This window comes from Drosophila serrata, unplaced genomic scaffold (assembly GCF_035046125.1).
Source record: "Drosophila serrata isolate PLE 108 unplaced genomic scaffold, ASM3504612v1 contig_275, whole genome shotgun sequence".
NCBI lineage: Eukaryota > Metazoa > Arthropoda > Insecta > Diptera > Drosophilidae > Drosophila > Drosophila serrata.
In genome coordinates this window covers 549,433-568,958 of record NW_028257173.1, presented here as the reverse complement: position 1 = coordinate 568,958, position 19,526 = coordinate 549,433, and the positions used below count along the sequence as shown (strand labels likewise).

The window sequence follows — 19,526 nt, the reverse complement described above, 5'->3', positions numbered from 1 at the left end:
AAAATAAGTTTATTGTCTCTGTTAGAGTATTTGCAACTCTTTAGCTTTATCTTCAACTTGATTTTCCTTTCGTATTTTCTACGATTTTCCCTTCCAACCGTGTTTCCCTTCGTTTTCATTGTTGTCTCAAAGCGCGTCTGAAGTGCAATGCAAACGGGAATGGAGACAAAGCCGTTACAGAATATTTCCCGTCTGCTTTTGGGCGTTGCATTTAGTGCTAACCTCTGTGTGCGATTCTCCCCTGACTCTTGCTCCTTGGGCTCGAAGTTCCCCCTAATCTCGTCCTGCGGATCCCTGCACTGCACTGCATCCCTTTGGCTAGCTTATGACGACAATGGCGCTATGACTCCAAAAAAGGGGGAGTTTTGCGGGTGGAAAATGGCATCCCTTGGCAGTGATTACGAGTATTATAGTAGCTGCATGGTTTTGACTCCTCAAGGATCTCTCCTCAGTCCGCATCGCGTGTGACAGTCACTTAATGTGCATATGTACGGGTATATAGCATTTCTGATAAGAAAAGAGGAAGCCATGAAAGCGGTTTTAGGGGTGTGTGTGTGTGTGTAAAAACGGGGTCGCAGAGTGCCAAGAAGTTTCATTAAATTGAAATGAATGTGCAGGGAGCTAAGTGACGAAGAAGATGGCTCATTATGGCAACATTTTCAGGGAATAAAATACAAGTTGATACATAGGAAATATCCTACAACATTAAATAATATAAATCAGACTTTTATTAAGAAAAGAGTTCATTGAAACTTGTATACAAGCCTTGAACTATGAAGGTGTATATTTTATGCATCAAAGTTAACATTCAAAACCCTATATTCACAGAGTCTTTATTACTGAAACTTTAAGAAATAAATTATGGGGTTAAAATCTATTGTGATATGTTAGCCATTCTCCCTCTCTTTCTTTACTTTAAACGGTTCAACTAAGATTAGTTTTTGCTCATACGAAAAACTTAATCACAAATCACATTTATTCATGCTTGTTGTAGCGCCGAACATAATGAAAATCCTTCTCGCTCTGCGCATTTTAATCCTGCCTTACACACACACACTCACACTCGCATTATTCCTCTGTCAGGCCACAAAAGGCATTTTCCATTTTATTTCCCCCTTTTTCCCGCAGCCATTTTCCAGCAGCCATCGTGGCATTGTCGCCACGGAAATCCGCCATGTTGGCTGCTGCTCCTGCTGCTTTTCTCTGCGCGAAAAACCCAATCCCAGTGCACATTAGTACCGCCTCACACATAGCCATAACAATAAAACTCGCTTCATATTATTTAAATTTCAAGTTATATATATATATATATACATTTATATATAGTAGTATGGCATTATTTCTTTGGCAATTTTTTACCTGCTCCACAGTAGCACAATAAGCCATAGAAAAGCGTTACAATACCAAGCTGGCAGGGAAATAACAAAAGTTGGCAAGAATCAGCAAATAACTCTGCCAACTTACGCCTGGCCCCTGCTCCCTCGGAGTTTTCCAACCGATCCCAGGCATTTTCTTTATGCGCTTCGTTAGGAGCTTTTCCTTTTTTTTCGTTGCAATCTGTTGAGCGAAAATGTTGTTTATTTCCCTCGTATTTTTTTGCCGTGTTGTTTGGAAAACTTTACTGCGTCTTTGTTTCAATTGCAATATTTGCTTACACGGGTTAAGGGTTAGCCTTTCCAACCTGTTTACAATTCACTTTGCTGCTCTTGAGAAATTACACATGCTTCACCCCCCATTTTGGTTCACTTCTTTTTTATCCTCTATTCTTTTTTGTTGTTTTTTACTCGCTCCCCCTTTTTTTATAAGGCGCTCGAATTTCCTTTGTGTGAAAGTTGGGGGTGGCAGGTAAATCGTCTGCTTTATTTGCCAGCTACTTCAGCAGACCATCCACCACCCCTACATTACTCCTTTTTTAAAATAAAAATTAAAGACTTTAGCAAGCTTACAGACTAAATGATACCCAAAGCTATAATTTTTTAACAAATAAAATGTAAACATATTAAATTCCATTACTTTTAAATTATGTTTGCAAATATTAATTATGGTCTTAAATTAAATTCAGATATATAATATATCCCCCACATACCTCGTACTACCACACAGACATCTCTACACCCCTGTAATAAGCGACCGTCAGTTTGGGGGTTCCCCTTCTTGTTTGCCCCAAACCAACAACAACAAACAATATACAAAAAATCCAGCAAAAAAAAAATACAAGAAAGAACACAACAACATGATTGGAATTTTCCGGTGCAGACATTTTTTGCAAAGGGAGCAGAGAAAAAGAAGAAAAGAAAAAAATGCGACCCCTGCATTACTTCTTTACCTTTCTCTTTTCACTGCCTAATATTGATTTTTTACAAGTTTAACCATTTTTTTGTTTTGTGTGTGGGAGAAATTTGTTGTGTGCATGTTTAGTAGAAATTATAAGTTGGGACAGCATTGCTAAAGACCTTTAAAATATTGTAAATTGAGAAAGAGTGAAGCTGAAGGGTGAAGAAATAAACCAATTTCCAAATACTGAATACTAAGAACTAAATCCATAAATATTTAAAAGTATAACTTAACTTTAATCATTAATGCCAGCAGCTAAAAATTTCCTAAAGCTTTTAAGCCTTTTAATACAATTTTGCATATATGTAAAAAGTCCCAAAGTCAGCCAATAATAACATTTACCATAAAGAACTTGTAACAATTTTATCAGCTTTTAAAACAAAAACATTTTGCCCTTGCCTTGAGAATGCTTTTCCGGCTGATTGCACTTTGAAGGTCTTAACTGTAATCCGAGAGCCTTAAATTACAGAAGGGAGCAGGAGTAGGGGATGTGTTACAACCCCTATTCCGACAACTCTACATCCCCTAACCACTATCCATTAGTTGTAATAACAAAAGGCAAAAGTTTTGGCAATCTAAGCAGAGGGCCAACACAAACACAAACAAACCCACTAAGAAAAGCCATATTCTTATGATTTTCTTTGCATTTTTCTTATTTTCAGCTGGCATCAAGTACACGGACAACCAGAGGGTCATAATCCTGGTGAAGGACGTCAACGATGAGCCACCGTACTTCATTAATCGGCCGCTGCCCATGCAGGCGGTGGTGCAATTGAATGCTCCACCCAACACCCCAGTGTTCACTCTCCAAGCCCGTGATCCGGATACAGATCATAATATCCATTACTTTATCGTTCGCGATCGAACTGGCGGACGTTTCGAGGTGGACGAACGTTCAGGTGTGGTGAGGACCCGAGGCACAGATCTCTTCCAGCTGGACATGGAGTATGTCCTGTACGTAAAGGCTGAGGATCAGAATGGCAAGGTCGATGATCGTCGATTCCAGAGCACGCCCGAGGAACGCCTATCGATTGTGGGTGGCAAGCGTGCGCCACAGTTCTATATGCCCAGCTATGAGGCAGAGATACCAGAGAACCAGAAAAAGGATTCAGAGTAAGTCGAAGATAAAGGATAAAGGGATAACGCACACACGAAATAAAGCACTGGGGAAAATTAGGAAAATATATTTCATGATAATGTTGAGATAGGATGTCAATAAAACTATGAAGGCGTCATTACCGACCCTATAAATCATATATATTCTTGATCAGCATCAACAGGCGAGTCGATCTAGCTATGTCCGACAAAACTTTAATTTTTTCAAATTTTGGAAAATTTTATAAGGGTTTACATCGTTAAAAATAAAATATCTTTAATATCTAAAATATCTATAAATATCGATTCAAAAAATAAGAATTTTTAATGCTTAATAAAAATTTTTTTCTAATTTATTCCTATAATTCAATTTCAAACTGCAAGGGTGCATAGTTTCCTTTCTTGTTTAAAATTATAATTAGAAATTTTATTAGGATAAAACACTAGAAACTATTTATATTTTGCTATTTTAGTTAAATGACGGTTACCCCTTTATTTTCATTTTATCATTTTAATATAATTATCAGTCCTTAAACTTTATCCAAAACTCTTTTTAAAATAAAAGCAAAGAAGAAACATTCTCAAAAAGAATGTATTAAATATAGCAATGGTCCGATTGAGCTTTGTGTTCAAGTTTTGCAAATGCAAACAGTCTCAAATCCCAGATGTGAAGCCATAATTCTAAGTCAGCATTTCTGCTACAGTGTATGCAAATTTCGTGGGGCTGCCAATAAAAGTTATGCATAACAATGTGAACCAGACTGTGTGCTACTGTGTGTGTGTGCTTATCCTGCGCAGTCTCCATGTGTGTGTGTGTGCTTGTTGGTCTTCATTGAAATTCTGATGGGAAAACAACTGTCAAAAGGCAGTGGAGCGAGTGACAAGGACATACACATGCAGGGCTTGAAGTGGCCCTTGGATGGACATAAAATATGCAAGCAAATTTTACATTTCCCTGTGCTAACTTTCTTGCTTTTCCCCCTCTCTCTCTTGTGATTTTCCAGCATCATTTCGATAAAGGCCAAGTCCTTTGCAGACCGCGAGATTCGCTACACACTGAAGGCCCAGGGCCAGGGAGCCGGCACCTTTAACATTGGACCCACATCGGGCATCGTCAAGTTGGCCAAGGAGTTGGACTTCGAGGATCTGCGTCAGCCGCATGTCTACTCGCTGATTGTGACAGCCACCGAGGATTCCGGCGGATTCTCCACTTCTGTCGATGTGAGTGAATTCGGGGAAATCCCCGCTGGGATATGTGCAAGCTTATGTATTTCTTCTGTAGCAACAGCTTCTGAAAGCGACAGCTTTGGTTGCCAGTAAATATAGATTTATTTCAACGAATTTAATATAAAGCAAGAGAAATATTTAAAGCTTTGCACATTCCCATTTCTTAAATATTAAACTGCATAAATTAATTTAAAAATCTTTATTCCAGCTAACTATTCGCGTTACGGATGTCAATGACAATGCTCCCAAATTCGAGTTGCCCGATTATCAGGCTCACAATGTGGACGAGGATATTCCATTGGGTACCAGTATACTTCGCGTTAAAGCCATGGATGCTGATTCTGGATCAAATGCTGAAATCGAATATCTTGTATCCGATGACCACTTTGCCGTGGATTCCAATGGCATAATTGTGAACAACAAGCAACTGGATGCGGATAACAATAATGCGTACTATGAGTTCATAGTCACGGCCAAGGATAAAGGTGAGCCGGCCAAGTCAGGAACAGCCACGGTTCGAGTTTACACCAAGAACAAGAACGATGAGGAGCCCAAGTTCTCACAGCAGGTGTACACCCCAAATGTGGATGAGAATGCCGGTCCCAATACCTTGGTAACCACTGTGGTGGCCTCTGATAAGGATGGTGATAATGTGAGATTTGGTTTCGTGGGCGGTGGCACTTCATCCGGCCAGTTTGTCATCGAGGATATCACTGGTGTGATCCGCTTGCATAACAAGGCCATATCCCTGGATCGGGACAAGTACGAACTGAATGTGACAGCCATGGACGATGGATCGTGTTGTGTGAATGGAGATCAAACAATCCACACTTCGACCGCAGTTGTAGTGGTCTTCATCACCGATGTCAACGACAATAAGCCAGTGTTTAAGGACTGTAGTACCTACTACCCCAAGGTGGAGGAGGGAGCTCCCAATGGAAGTCCCGTCATCAAAGTGGTGGCCACCGACGAGGATAAGGGTGTTAATGGACAGGTAAAGAGCCAAAGATTGTATAAAACAGAGTTAGCTTTGTTAGCAAAGGAATACATTTACAAAATCTACCCTAGCCACCACCACCTTTCCTTCTATGTTATTATTAAGTCATGTTGTTGTGCTAACTTAACTAATTTAGATGTACCCACTAGCTATTACCAATAATCGAACCAACCCTTCAAGGCCTTCAAGGCCTCTCTCCTGATTATCCTTTGCCTAATTACTTTCCCCCATCGGTGGTCGGACAGGCAGATTAATTATACGTCATATGTGTTTTGAGGCCAAACCAAACATGATTAACCCACACCTAATTGAATTACCAACTCATGTGAGTGTGTGAAAGAGTGTGAGAGAGAGATTTTCATGACGAGGTTTGGCCATAATTTTCTTTTCGTTCGTGCTCTGCCAAGTTCAATGCACCGTAAAGTGCATGTCGTGTTCGGAGGTCAAACGCCTCTCTGCCTCTAATCGCAATTTGTGTCAATCATTAAACAATTTTCCATGTTCTCTGTGCGACAGGTGAAATACTCGATTGTTCAGCAACCAAATCAGAAGGGAACCAAATTCACGGTGGACGAGGAAACCGGTGAGGTGTCCACCAATAAGGTTTTCGATCGTGAAGGAGATGATGGCAAGTTCGTATCGGTGACTGTTAAGGCCACGGATCAGGGAGACCCTAGCCTAGAGGGAGTCTGCTCCTTTACAGTAGAGATCACAGATGTCAACGACAATCCACCGCTCTTCGATCGTCAGGTATTATTATAATGTAATACTTTATAATGAAATATCTAATAATGTTATGTGTTTCCCTAGAAATATGTGGAGAATGTGAAGCAGGATGCCAGCATTGGCACCAATATCCTGCGTGTCTCTGCCTCCGATGAGGATGCTGACAATAATGGCGCCATTGTGTATAGTCTGACTGCTCCCTTCAATCCCAACGATTTGGAATACTTTGAAATTCAGGCCGAGTCTGGTTGGATTGTCCTCAAGAAGCCGCTTGACGTAAGTGTTTGCTTTTCAAGTTAATTCCCTAAAATGTTTTAAATAACAGTTACCTCCTATTTTGAGTTTGCCAAAATCCTAACTAACCGAGTCTTATTATTTAAATTTTAATGATTTATCAACGAAAACAAAAAAAAGCTCATATGTTTTTACTAACAAATTCAGCGAAAGAAGTCACAAGCCTTAGAGAGTTTAAGCGTCTTGTAATAACTTATATATCTATATAACTTTTCGTTTAGTTTCGTTTCCTTTCAAACTGCACCTTTATTTTGTTTTCTATTTAAATATTTTACAAGACCGCTAAACAGTCTTAGGACAATTTGAATTTGATGTGCAAGCAGTGCAAGTTTTTTGCCACATCCCGCGATATCTGGATTCAGATATTCATACCTTTAACGAATATTTTTATTTGATTCCATCGATTGTTTTGTTTAGTTTATAGTGCGTAAAATTGGCAAAAAAAAAGAAAGTAACCTAAACACGAGCAGAGAATGCCAAGAAAGCGAATTGATTTTTAACATTTTTTGAAACAAATCAAACTAACACAAAATGTGACAAGAAGAAAAAACCCAAAATATCAGGGGTTTGGGCTGCTTAATATTTTTGTTGGTGCCAGGTTTATATAGACTTAAGGATAATGTACATAAAGGAAGCATCTAAAGGTTCCGCCGTTCCGAGAACGATCACGAATATTTTTGAGCATCGTTGTAACCGATTTTTGAAGGTTCTAACCAAATAAATTAGTACAATATAACAATAGTTATAGTTTCCTTATTCCCATAGCTTGATTTTTTAATGTCACTTTTTGATTTTTACCCAAACAAAAAAAAAGAAAACAATACAAAAAGTTCCCTATAAAAAATCCCATAAGCATACCCAAAACAAAATAATTTTTGTCGAGACTATAAAACTTTTTGAAGGTCTCTTGCTGCCAGCTTAAAACATTTTTTGCCTTTAGCTGAAGTTGAAATTGTATTTTTGAAACAATGTTTAACATAAATACATATATTTTTGAAGAACATTTCATTTTGCATGCCCATGAAAAATGTGGCCCAAAGTGTACATTAGGATATGTTAATTAAACTATTTTCCTTTCAACTGCACTTTTACTGTATGATTTTCTCTAATTTCTGTGTATTTGAGAGCTTAGCTGATTGAGGCATTTTAATGTTTTCATTTTTAATTTCCCGTTTATATTTACATATTACAAAATCATGGTACTATCAACGATTTAGGGTTGTTATCCAGTAAGTAAATGCAACCAACTGCGTTAACTGTGTTACTGTGCTAACCCCCTAAAAGATTGTAAATTCACAACAAAAATTAAAATCCTAAAAAACTGTAAGCTAATCTTCAATCTTAACTAACTCCAGGAGCACACTATACTTCATTTTGTATACTATATTTAATAGTTGTGAAGCTCCAATTTTACTTCATCCTAGGATAGCTCCCATGAGAGCCAGAAATAGTCTCGTCAAAAGACCAAACCTTTTATGTGAACCATCCTTCAAACCATGCTATACCATATACTAATCCCTGATCCTATTATATTACATTCTATATATATATTTCGTTGTATATATAATTTGCTTTTTATGTTTCATAAACCTGTAACTACTTTTGAAATACGAAAAATACATAAAAAACATTTAAACAACGATGCCATCAATTACGTAATCGTAACGTAACGTACACCCAATACACAAACCCAAAAACGTAACCAACGCTAACATTTTGGGTTCGGGCCTCGACTACTCCTTGCAATATTAACTTCGCCCGTTCGCTAACATTTTGTAACCGTCGCATCCTTCAAACGAAATTCAATCAATACCTCAATCCCATCCCACAATCAATCAACAGCGCGACCGCTATCGCTTGAGGGTTAGCGCCTCCGATAAGGGCACTCCGCCCTCGGCCGCCGATGTCGATGTAGAGTTAGATGTCGTCGATCGCAATAATAAGCCACCCATTTGGGATAAGAGCATTTATGGCCCCATTCACATACGCGAGAATGTCACAGTGGGCACGGTTGTAACATCGGTTAAGGCAAGGTTTGTATAGCCAACAACAGTCCCCAGTCAACACCTAACACCTAAGACTAAGACTAAGACTTAGACTAAACATAAACTAAATTTTATTCAAAACTAAAACTTAAAAAACGAGTCTAACAGCTGTCAGTCTGCCCTAAAACTAACATAACAGCATTTAGCAATTGGCTAACATTAGAATTTATTTTTAACATACGGTCTTCGCTCGCTGTTACGGATGTCCTTTTTGTGGCGGCATATCGTAAAAGCTTCCCCGAGTTTCACACCAAAACGATAAATGCGATAAATGAATACAAGAAAAACCAATCGAAAATGGAAATGGAAAATTACTGGAAATTCTGGTGTATATTTTGAGGAGAACCATTTCTTTTTTTTTATAAGAGTGGTACTTCGAAATCTTTTGAATTTTGACAAAGCAAAGTCTTTTCTCTCTGTCTTTCTCACACATTACCCATTGGATTTGCTTTTCCCTCCTTTGATCTGTGCAATTTCCCCTTCGAAAGAAAACAAAAGGAAAACTATGCCCCCCTTACAAGTCCCGAAATATTGTGAGGATCGTAATGAAATTTTTGGTGTTGGTTTTCATTTGGTGAATACGCTACTCTAACATTAAAAACCCGCCCAAAAACAAGGTTGCAGTTAATATATAATATATACGTAAGCTCAAAAGAAACAAGGTAACTACACAAAGTGTTCAAAAATGTTAAAAAGCAATTATCGAAATCGAAAAGAAATATAACCGCAGCGAATGCTGTAAAGTATGCTATGAAAATTGTATTTATGAAATGCACAAAGCCCAATATTCATTTCTTTAAATTATTCATTTAGTTGAATATATCTAAAATATTTATTTAAATGCTACAAATAATTATTCAACATATAAATATATCAATATCGTTTATTTTTGAAGGCTAGGGTCGAGACTATATTAAATAATTTGCACTGCATATAAAAATCTATGAAACCTTTTTGTCAACTTTACAAGTTTTTCGTTTAAATATCCAAATTTCCCCTTCAGTTTTAACATTTTCCGTCAAGAGGTGTTGGTTAATCATTTTCATTTTGACTTTTTATCTTTAACGAAACTTATATTTACACTTTTTATTAGAGACTTCTTGAAACCAAATGTTCCCAACTATATATATATTATATATCATTTTGTTTTTTGCCTTTTCCTGAACGATTATCGTATTTACCAACCAATATCGACGCGTCTGTCAATTTTTGCCACGCCTTGCTTGATTTTAAACAAACGATTTTTGTAAATGTCGATCGCGAAATGTATACAAAATACAGCGCGAGACATACAAGTTAGAGGCAATGGCCCAAGACAAGGGCTATCCGCCATTGTCGCGTACTGTCGAAGTACAGATCGATGTGGTCGATCGAGCCAATAATCCGCCCGTCTGGGATCATACCGTCTATGGGCCCATTTATGTCAAGGAAAATATGCCCGTCGGCGGCAAAGTCGTCTCGATCAAAGCCAGGTCTGTTCATTTTTCGTGCAAAAAGTTAACCACAAAAAAAAAAACTACAGCATTTATTCATAAAATGAAATAAATTTCATTCCATTTTGATTAGTTCATTTTTAAGACATATACATTTTAAATCTTTTTAAAGGTGTTTTTTTACTTCTTTTTTTTATCAAATTTTATTGGTTATTGGTGTTGTGTCTTGCCGTTAATTTGTGTGCTCTGAATGTTTACTCTAGATATTCCTTAGATGTTAGCTTGAACTTGAAGAACATTTTCTTCGAATCCTTGGTTAATTTATGTGCTCACCCAACTGCCATTATCGCCTAAATCATCTGTCCCCTAGAATTCCCCAAATCATTTAAAAAAGCACTCCAAACTGCACCAGTGAAATGTACACAATTATATCCCACAACTGCACAACTCTCACATTGTATATTAACCGCACATTTAATTTTGTACTATCTTTATTTTGATAGAATAGTCAAGCTTATCGGGGTTTGAACTCCTTTTTAGGCCATAGAAAACTATGTTTGGCAATTTAATGTAAGAAACTGCTCTAGCACTTAAACTTATTCTGCCAAAATAATATTTTGATGTCACAGACAAAAATCAAAAGTCCTAGTTTATTTCTCCCGAAAGGTAATCCAAGTGTCGTAAAATATAAAAATACAACTTTTCCAGCTCTTTTCCTTTTTGGGACACATAAAAGTACATAAAGTTGCAATGGCTTTGTCGCTAACCTTTGCCGCATGATGAGCTGGGTCAGTTTCAATTACCTGCCACTTAGTGCCAGCCAGAGGCAGAAATGAAATATGTATACATATACAAAAAAAAGTCCCCCCTTTTGCCAGCGAAAAAAATGGAAAGTTTATTTTAAACAAAGTTTTGTTTTTTATAATTGCAATTAAAAAAACTTGAAGCAGAGCACTTAAATGACTTTCGACCCCCGCCAGGACACTCCGCTCCTTGGGATCTCCCCGGGGCAGCGTTTTATCTTCGTGGCAAACCAGCCACATGGCACTGGCATTTTAATTATGCGTCAGTCCGAGTCAGTTTTTATATTATGCCATCCCATTGCATATTTTTTTACCATGCACTTTCCACCACTGCCGCACTAAAAGCAAATGCACTTAAACCGAAAGGCCAAGAACAAAATAAAAACAAACGTAAATAGGTATAAAAAAATATATATAATAAGAAAATAGATCGTGAGAATGCTGCACATACGCACCTGCACATACCTGAGCCTGATTCTCCTCTCGAACCAGAATCTGGTGTATAGAGTTAGTTTAGTGCCCTTAAGTACACCTCCTTTCTGTTCCCCAGCGCAATATTAAGGAAATTACAATCTATTAAACGTGCTTGGGTTCTGCTTTCTGTTTTCTCGCCTGTTTTTTATGTGTTTAAATTATTTGAAATAAAAAGCATTTTCATCCTAAGTTTTACTTTTCCTTTTTGCGTTTTCTCTTTGCAATTATCTGGTCATGTCCCAGCACAGAAATTTGTTAACAATATGTATATATACATTAGACGCCATTAGGAGAGGGTTTAAGTGTTTTGGGGGAGGGTCCTCTGAAGGACTCCTTTTGCCCCAGTGTGCGCGTATATCATAATAATTGTGTTTGCTCTTGAGGCGCCTCGAGTCCTTTGAGGGGCACACAGACACAGAAAGAAACTGGCGCCAAGGTCGAGGGCACCTCATTATAGATACAAATATATATTATAAAAAGATATTTTTTTAGCTAGAAAACTGATAAGCTTACCGGTTTAGTTTTATGATTTTTCGTTTTAGCTACTAGTTTATATATTATAGACTACTCTATTAAGCAAACTGCAAATACAACCAAAACTAGAATAAAATGCGAAATAAGTGCTCAGTGTACAGAAACTGATGTGTAAATCATTTAAATACACCTTATTTTCGGTTTTCCAACACAACGATCCAATGAAATTAAAATCAACTCACATCCAATCACAGAACAACTACAGAACACAAAACAAGAAAAAATATATATATATATATATAAAAAAAAGAGAAACAAAAGAAACCTCCAAGAAAATTTCATGCAATCCACAAATTTCCCAAAACCATTTCCTCCTCCACCACAAAAACCTCTCCCCCCCCATTCCGCAACAATAATTTTTTGTGCTTTTTTGTCCTTGGCAACATTTTGGCGCAGCCCTGACAGTTTTCATTTATCCTTAAGACCAGCTCTTAAGGCGTTCTGTCAGATGCAAGTGTTGTCCAGGCTCAAACGAAATATATATATATCCTGCGAGTATATATATCTATACATATTTTTTGCTCTTTTTTGCGCCTAATTTATTTTTCATTATCATGTGCCGAAACCCATTCCCGACACACTCAAATGGCAATTAGATTTTTTGAGGCCATTTGGTTTATATTCTCGGTTGGTTTTGCCTTCGGTTTTTTTTTTTGTTCTTCGGTTTTCAAACTTTTTTTTTAATTGCACTAAAGACGCTTTAAGAAATTAATTTGTGAACGTGAAATCTTTTAAAGCGCACAAAGTACATCATTTTAAGAGCAAGAATTTAATTCATGCGTCGCCCCCGTTTTGTATTTTGTAATGTCGCATGTGAATTTTTTGGAAACATAGACATATATTTTTGTGTGTGTGAATGTTGTGAGAAAGTCTTGAAGAATTTAAAGGATGAAATTTCCTTTAAATTAAGGCTTTCCTTTTTGTTTTTATTTTACGCAAATAAGCAATTGTTTTTTGACCAAAAAAGTACATCTATAAAATAACCATTTAATTTGTAGAGAAATCATAATTTCATGTAGCCCGTATGTGACTTGAAATCGTATTATTTCGAACTTACTAATATTGTTTATAAACTCTACTTTGGCCTCGACGTCTGCAGTTCGGGTATTGAGGGAAATCCCACAGTCTTCTATCGCCTGATGCCCGGGTCAACGGCCCAAACGAACAAATTTCATACATTTTACTTGCAACAAAGACCGGACAATGGCGACACTTGGGCCGACATAAAAGTGAATCATCCGCTGGACTACGAGAGCATCAAGGAATACAATCTAACCATACGTGTCGAGGTGAGTTTTAGCCTTGGGATAAAAAGAAAAAATCGAAAACTAAACTTGATTCGAATTCAATTTAAAGTTGCAAAATGTTTGCGGAATTCTCAGACGGCAGCCGGGAAAAGTTCTCAAGTTGGTCTTAGGCTCAATTAGACATGTATTTGACTTTTGTATTTGAGAATGACTGCCAAATACGTTTGTAATTATTTGATTTGAAAAGTTTTAATTACTTGCGCGAGCTTCTGCACCCCAAAAAGTTGGGGAAATGCAAATGCGGGCGCCTCGGTTCGTTTCAAATTCATTAGAAACTAACTGATTGACTCTGACTCTCACTCACTTGACTGACTGACTGATTGACTGATTGACTGATTGACAGCTCGCGGCTGAACGGTAATCAATTGCATTCGCAATCAATGTCAAGTTTTAGCAATTCCATTGCAACAGCGTCCTCATTAGTTTGGCTATTCAGCGAAAGGACAACTGCCAGACAAATACTATAACCGTCTGCTGAAATATTAATAGAAATTCCACCAAGCCTAAAATAATGGAGAATTCAATTGCAAAACACCATTTTATTTGCACATTTTGTAGGTAATTTAATACATTGCAAGGTTTCATTTATACATTCGCTACAAATTACCAACTAAAAGCTAATGGACCCCAATGGGCTTATCTCGCCCCATCCATCCGTGAAAAAGAGAAACAAATTTCCAAATGAATTTGGAAAATAGTTTTGCGGTTTCGCTGAAGCCATGAATGTTTAAATATCACCACGTATTAGTGCATATTCATTTTTAATTCACATTTTTCCATCCACTACCGGCATCATGAAAAACATGTCAAATAATAATTTTTTATCAAGCCTGCGGTTGATGCTTCCAAATTTAAAACAATTTAGAAAAATAATTAATTTTTGCAGAAATAAAAAGGATTATTTTTAATATTTATTTATTAAAGAGTGACCTCTATTAGAGACTTACTTCACTCTCTCTCTCTCTCTTCAGACCACATCAGGGTCAATATGAAGTCTAATTAAGACATGTGTTTGCCCAGGAAAATGGGAATGAAAGCAAAATAAATAATTCATTTCGACACTGACGAAACATGTGTTTATATACTCATATTGATTTCATATGCATTGATTAATAACGTAATTCCGAAATGTAAATGCCAAATATTGTGGTGGACAGGAATATTAACAAGTCCAATGCTGGGCAATAAAACAACTAATAAATGGCAAGTTGCCAATGCGATTTGTTCCCCTTGATTGATGACTATTGTTTAATCAATCATATAACAAAAGGGTGAAACCCACATTCCGTTCAAATACTCATCAACACATTCCCTATTTGAGGTAGCCAAAGGAGAAAAAATAAATGTATTTCAAATCATACTATACATACCCGATCAGCGTTAAGTATTTCAAATATTTTTTAATCAACGCCCAGAGTTGAGCTTAACTTTTGCAAATTAATAAACTAATATTTTATTTGAAGCAAACAAAAAAAAAGTGGCCAAGCGAAACTCATTAAACGCACTTTACTGCTTAATTAAAATACAAACAGCAAGAAGTCTGGGCAACGGATAAAAAAAATTATATTAAAAATCAAATAGAGCCCTTTTTTAAACTCAATGTTTTTTAATACCATTTCCCCCCCCCCCATTTCATTTCCCCTTCACTTTGTAGAACAATGGAGCCCAACAATTGGCATCGGAAGCGACCGTTTACATAATGCTCGAGGATGTTAATGATGAAATACCCTTATTCACCGAACGCGAACAGGAAACGGTGCTCGAGGGCGAACCGATTGGCACCAAAGTGACACAGGTGAACGCCATCGACAAGGATGGCACATTCCCAAATAATCAGGTGAGTGTTGTACCGACGACCAGGTGGGGGTGCAGGTGTGTGTGTGTCCCAGTCTCTCTGTGTGTGTGCGGGGGGAATTTGGCGGAAATGCCAGACGATTGCTAGCAAATTAATGGCGCTGACGATGAGGAACCGAACAAAAAATAAAAAAGGATATTCGAAAGCGAGCGCAGACAAGAGGATAATGGTAAAGAGAGACAAAAAAAAGGGCCAGGAAATGGGGTAATATTTTCAACCTTTAAGCGATGAGTTAAAGGGGATCAAGTTAAATATTAAAAACTTAGTAGAAAACCTCTTAAATTTTCAAGGAATCAAAAATCCTGCAAGTATCTGGCAAAGCCCTGAAAGTGGCCTTTTTAAAGCCCTTTTAAATTACCATTATCATCGCCATCTTCATGTTTTTACTCCGTTTTTTTAAGACCCCTTTCCTAAATTTATCTCTCTCTGCTTTCATCGACCCTTTCACGCCTTTGTAATTGTTTTTTTTTTCGCTCTCTCCCTCGCTGACCGCGTCCTTCGTCCTTCGCGATGCCTCCTTTTGAGCCATCAGCTGGCAGCTGGCTAATAAATGTCAAAGAGTTAACATTTCTGCACGCCTTCCAAGTGTGTGCTAAGCCCTCGGTGAAGGTCCTGAAAACATCGCGAGGGGGGAAAGGGAAGAAACTAATGCGAAATGCAGGACGCGTAGGACAACCGCAGGGGTTGTTTTTTGTGATGAAAGGGACTGGAGGCTGCGAGGGATTGGTTGGGGGATTGGATCCTTCAGACGCCCTCGCGATTATAATAATATGGCACTTTGGCGCTGGCCATTCCATGTTTTTTATACTTTTTCTCCAGCCACAATTTGTGTCCTCAAGCCAAGTAATTTGCATGTACGCGCGAAATGTCCGCACTAATTAGCGTTTCCATTTATAGTCCCCGCTTTTCCGCCCAAAGGTTGCGGGATTTGATTATCATTAGCGCTCCGCTTTAATGTCCGAAGCAGTAATTAAATTACTCTTATTTTTTTTATTTTCCTTACTCTCAAATTTAATTTTTAATTTGTCTCCTTTTGAAGTTTCATAAGAGCGAGTGTGTGTATGTGTGTGAGCCATGTTTTAATTAACCAGAAAAACGTCCAGAAATAAAGCAGAGAATCTTGCGTGGTATTTACCCTTGCAGGTCTACTATTACATCGTCGATTCACCGCGGAACGAGGGCAAAGAGTTTTTCGAAATCAACCTGCAAAGCGGCGAAATTTTCACGAAAACCGTGTTCGACAGGGAGAAGAAGGGCGCCTACGCCCTCGAGGTGGAGGCCAGGGATGGAGCCCCATCGGCGCGACCGAATAGCAATGGACCCAATTCAGGTGAGTGAAAAAATATAAGGCATCAGATATATTTATAGGGTTAAAATGGAGGAGAAAAATACAGTGGTAGAGAAACCTACATTTTATTTATAACTACATATTCAAAGTTGCTGCTGAATTACATTTCTCTAATCAGGATTTATATATTTTAATAGATTTTCTAGTAGCTTAAATCAGCATTACTATACGTTCAACTCTATATTTTCCAAACTCTTTGTTTATATAAGAAGTACAAAACTTTTATCGTGTCAAGATTGCAAGTGCATAACATAGTTTAGCCAACAATTTGTTGGGTTCTCGAGTTCGACCAAAATTCGCTACAAATGGCAGCAAATAAATTTGCCTCGCAATTCCCCAAAACCTTAAAACGAATTCGCTTTCCAAATATTGACTAGGAGTGTGTGTGCACACCCAGAGTGGGTGTGTTGCCACGTGGGTGGATATGTCTAGCTGAGTGTGTTTAGTCGAGTGCATTTGGGGCATTTTATTTATGCGGCATGTTGGCCAGGCATTTGCCACATTTGGCGTGGCGGACATCAAAAACATTTTACGTCAGCCTGGACCTCCTGAGTTTGAATTGGTTAAGCTGGTTGGAAAAATATTTGACATAGGTGCAGATTGTTGATGGGACTAGAAACAGATTTGCCAGGATGTTGGCATGGAAGTTGGAAAACTAAAAGCATTTCAACTGGTCTGATTACAAAAGAAATACAATTCATAAAGGGAAAGGGTTTGAAATCAACCTAATTTGAATCATTTTTAGGGACGTTATTGTACAGATTATATCGTGAAAAGTTTGGGTTTCAGAACAACACACTTAAAATGCATAACTCTCAACCCAATAAAGACCAATTTCAGTTTCACAAATCCACTTAAATAAAACCCATCATATAAATGAAATTACTCACACAAAATTGACTAAAAAATTGTTACATTTTCTTTACACTTGGCTTAATGTCATTTCGAAACTTAGCATTCAATTACCAAAATAAATACCAAAAATCCAAAATGAAAATAAACAATTAAGCGGATGCCAGAAATGTCATTTCCTCAAATTTGATTTGTAACTTGTGGCATGTACACAGCATGTCGTGATGTGCTTTTTCATTTGTTAAACATTTCTATGGGTAAAGCCCTTGGCGTCATTGTTATTTGCTGTTCATTAAAAATTGCCCCTGAAATGGCAATCAATTTTTCCCGCTTTTCCACTCTGCCATGCTGGATTTCTATACGCATTCTTGTTGTTGCCACTGTGCTGCGGCTGCGGCAGTCTGTGGAAATGCTTTTCAATTGTTTAATACGTCGCTAAGCCGTACATAAGCTCGTGGCAAATGGAAACGGCGAAAAAATAGACTTGCTCATGGAAAATGATGTGCAAGGAGAGTGAGGCTTGTGGCCATGAAAACGAAAATTAAAAAGTTTTCATGTCGGAAAATTCGGTGGGCATAGGGGCAGCGAGAGGGAGATACATATATGTAAATTACAACAGTTGCTTTACCAACCGGGAGCTTGCAAATATTGATATTCATGTTGAGTGAGAGTGAGAGGGGCGGGGCGGGGCGAAACAGTTGTGGCAAGGATTTTCCGGAGGCTCTGGCAACAGCTTGTGGTTTTCGGAAAAATTTTTACCCGCCAGTACAAACAGGACCCGCTGCTTGGGATCTTGTTTAGAGAAAAGGCAATAAACTATTGTTAAATGCCTGCACCCGTCGATGATTTGTTTTCCGTTTTTTGGTTTCGTTTTCATTTTCATTTTTCGCTTCTGGACTTCTGCTGATGCAATGCAAAAGTTGTTTCGGCTTTTATTTATTGTTTTTAATTGATGTTGCCTTATTTGTTTTTACACCGGCAGCTCCTGCAAGTATATATATATTTGTGTGCTATATATTTGTGGATACTTGCTCGTATTTTCCGGGCGCTATGAAAAATTGGCTTGGCAACCAGGAAAAAGCTGATATTGTAAATCTCTGGCATACTTTTTGCTGGGGATTTTTGTTACTATTTACATATGAAATTCAGTAAAACCCAGTCATCAATAGTTGAGCTTTATTCACCGCATTGATTTGATCCTTGCGAAACCGTACAGATTTATTTGTGAGGCAAGAAGAGGAAAAATATCTGCTGAATTATTTGACAAAAAAAAAATAAAATATGGATATCATGTTTATTTAAGGAAATTAGGAAATCAATGATAAAATCAACCTTTGGTCTGTTATTAAAACTAAAAGAAATTAATATACTTATTTCTCTTTCTTAAACAAATAGTATGGAAAATCTTATTTATTTTTCTTGCAATTTAACTTTAATTTAAAGATTTCTATTCACGGCATTTCTGCCAACCTTTCAGGAAAAAGTTATTTACTTCCCAAGGACTCTGGCTGCTTTTATACTAAGTCAGAGCAATGTGATTTAATATATTTTCTGATCTTCTTGGTGCCCAGGATTTTCATTTGCCGTGGTTTCTGGCCTTTGTTCAATTTCGCTTCAATATTTGTCTGTCACTTTTGCCGCTTCGTATTGGCCTGGCCCTGGTCTCTCCCAGTTTGCATTTGCTTCTCGTATTGTTATATATATATATTCTGTTTTTGTATTTATATTGTAGTACCTTGATGTTTTCGCAATGCTTTGACTGCATTTGTTTGCAAGTTCGTTTTCCTCGATGGCGTTGGAGTTTTTCCTATTGCAACCACTGCGCGGTTCGCCCGGGTTTTCCGTTTGGCATTAGTGCTCTTTCTATTTGGTCTTTATTATTGTTTGGCTTTGAGCATTTCGCCTTTTATGCTGCTGCGACGACCTTGTGACCCATTTAAATGGGAGCACTTTGGCCACAGCTGCGTACCGGCTTGCATTTTCCACATCATTGGCAACCGGGGGGGAGAGAATGCCCCAAAGCGAAAAATCATTTGCCTAAATAACAAACATATCTGTTATCCCACATGCACACAATCGGAAAATGGGTATGGCCCCAAAAATCACGAAAATATAAGTGCACAGGAAGAAAAACAACAACTTGATTGAATTTGATTTAAAAAGAAAATATGACATGGGAAAGTTTAACAATTTTCTGGGGTT

General features: G+C 37.7%; 1 protein-coding gene across 6 annotated transcripts in view; it reads left to right on the top strand.

Moving 5' to 3' along the window:
• The window catches only part of CadN (neural cadherin), a 117,057-nt gene that overhangs the window by 34,308 nt on the left and 63,223 nt on the right, over positions 1-19,526 (top strand). For 3 of the 6 annotated variants that reach the window (XM_086834921.1, XM_086834919.1, XM_086834917.1), the window contains exons 3-11: positions 2,997-3,447; positions 4,434-4,650; positions 4,865-5,650; positions 6,170-6,403; positions 6,464-6,655; positions 10,000-10,190; positions 13,062-13,251; positions 14,924-15,106; positions 16,268-16,454. In XM_086834921.1, coding sequence (XP_086691047.1) covers positions 2,997-3,447; positions 4,434-4,650; positions 4,865-5,650; positions 6,170-6,403; positions 6,464-6,655; positions 10,000-10,190; positions 13,062-13,251; positions 14,924-15,106; positions 16,268-16,454 — 2,631 coding nt within the window. Of the gene's footprint in view, positions 1-2,996; positions 3,448-4,433; positions 4,651-4,864; positions 5,651-6,169; positions 6,404-6,463; positions 6,656-8,515; positions 8,707-9,999; positions 10,191-13,061; positions 13,252-14,923; positions 15,107-16,267; positions 16,455-19,526 lie in introns of those variants that run through there. The other 3 variants (XM_086834920.1, XM_086834918.1, XM_086834922.1) reach the window with 2 other exon arrangements.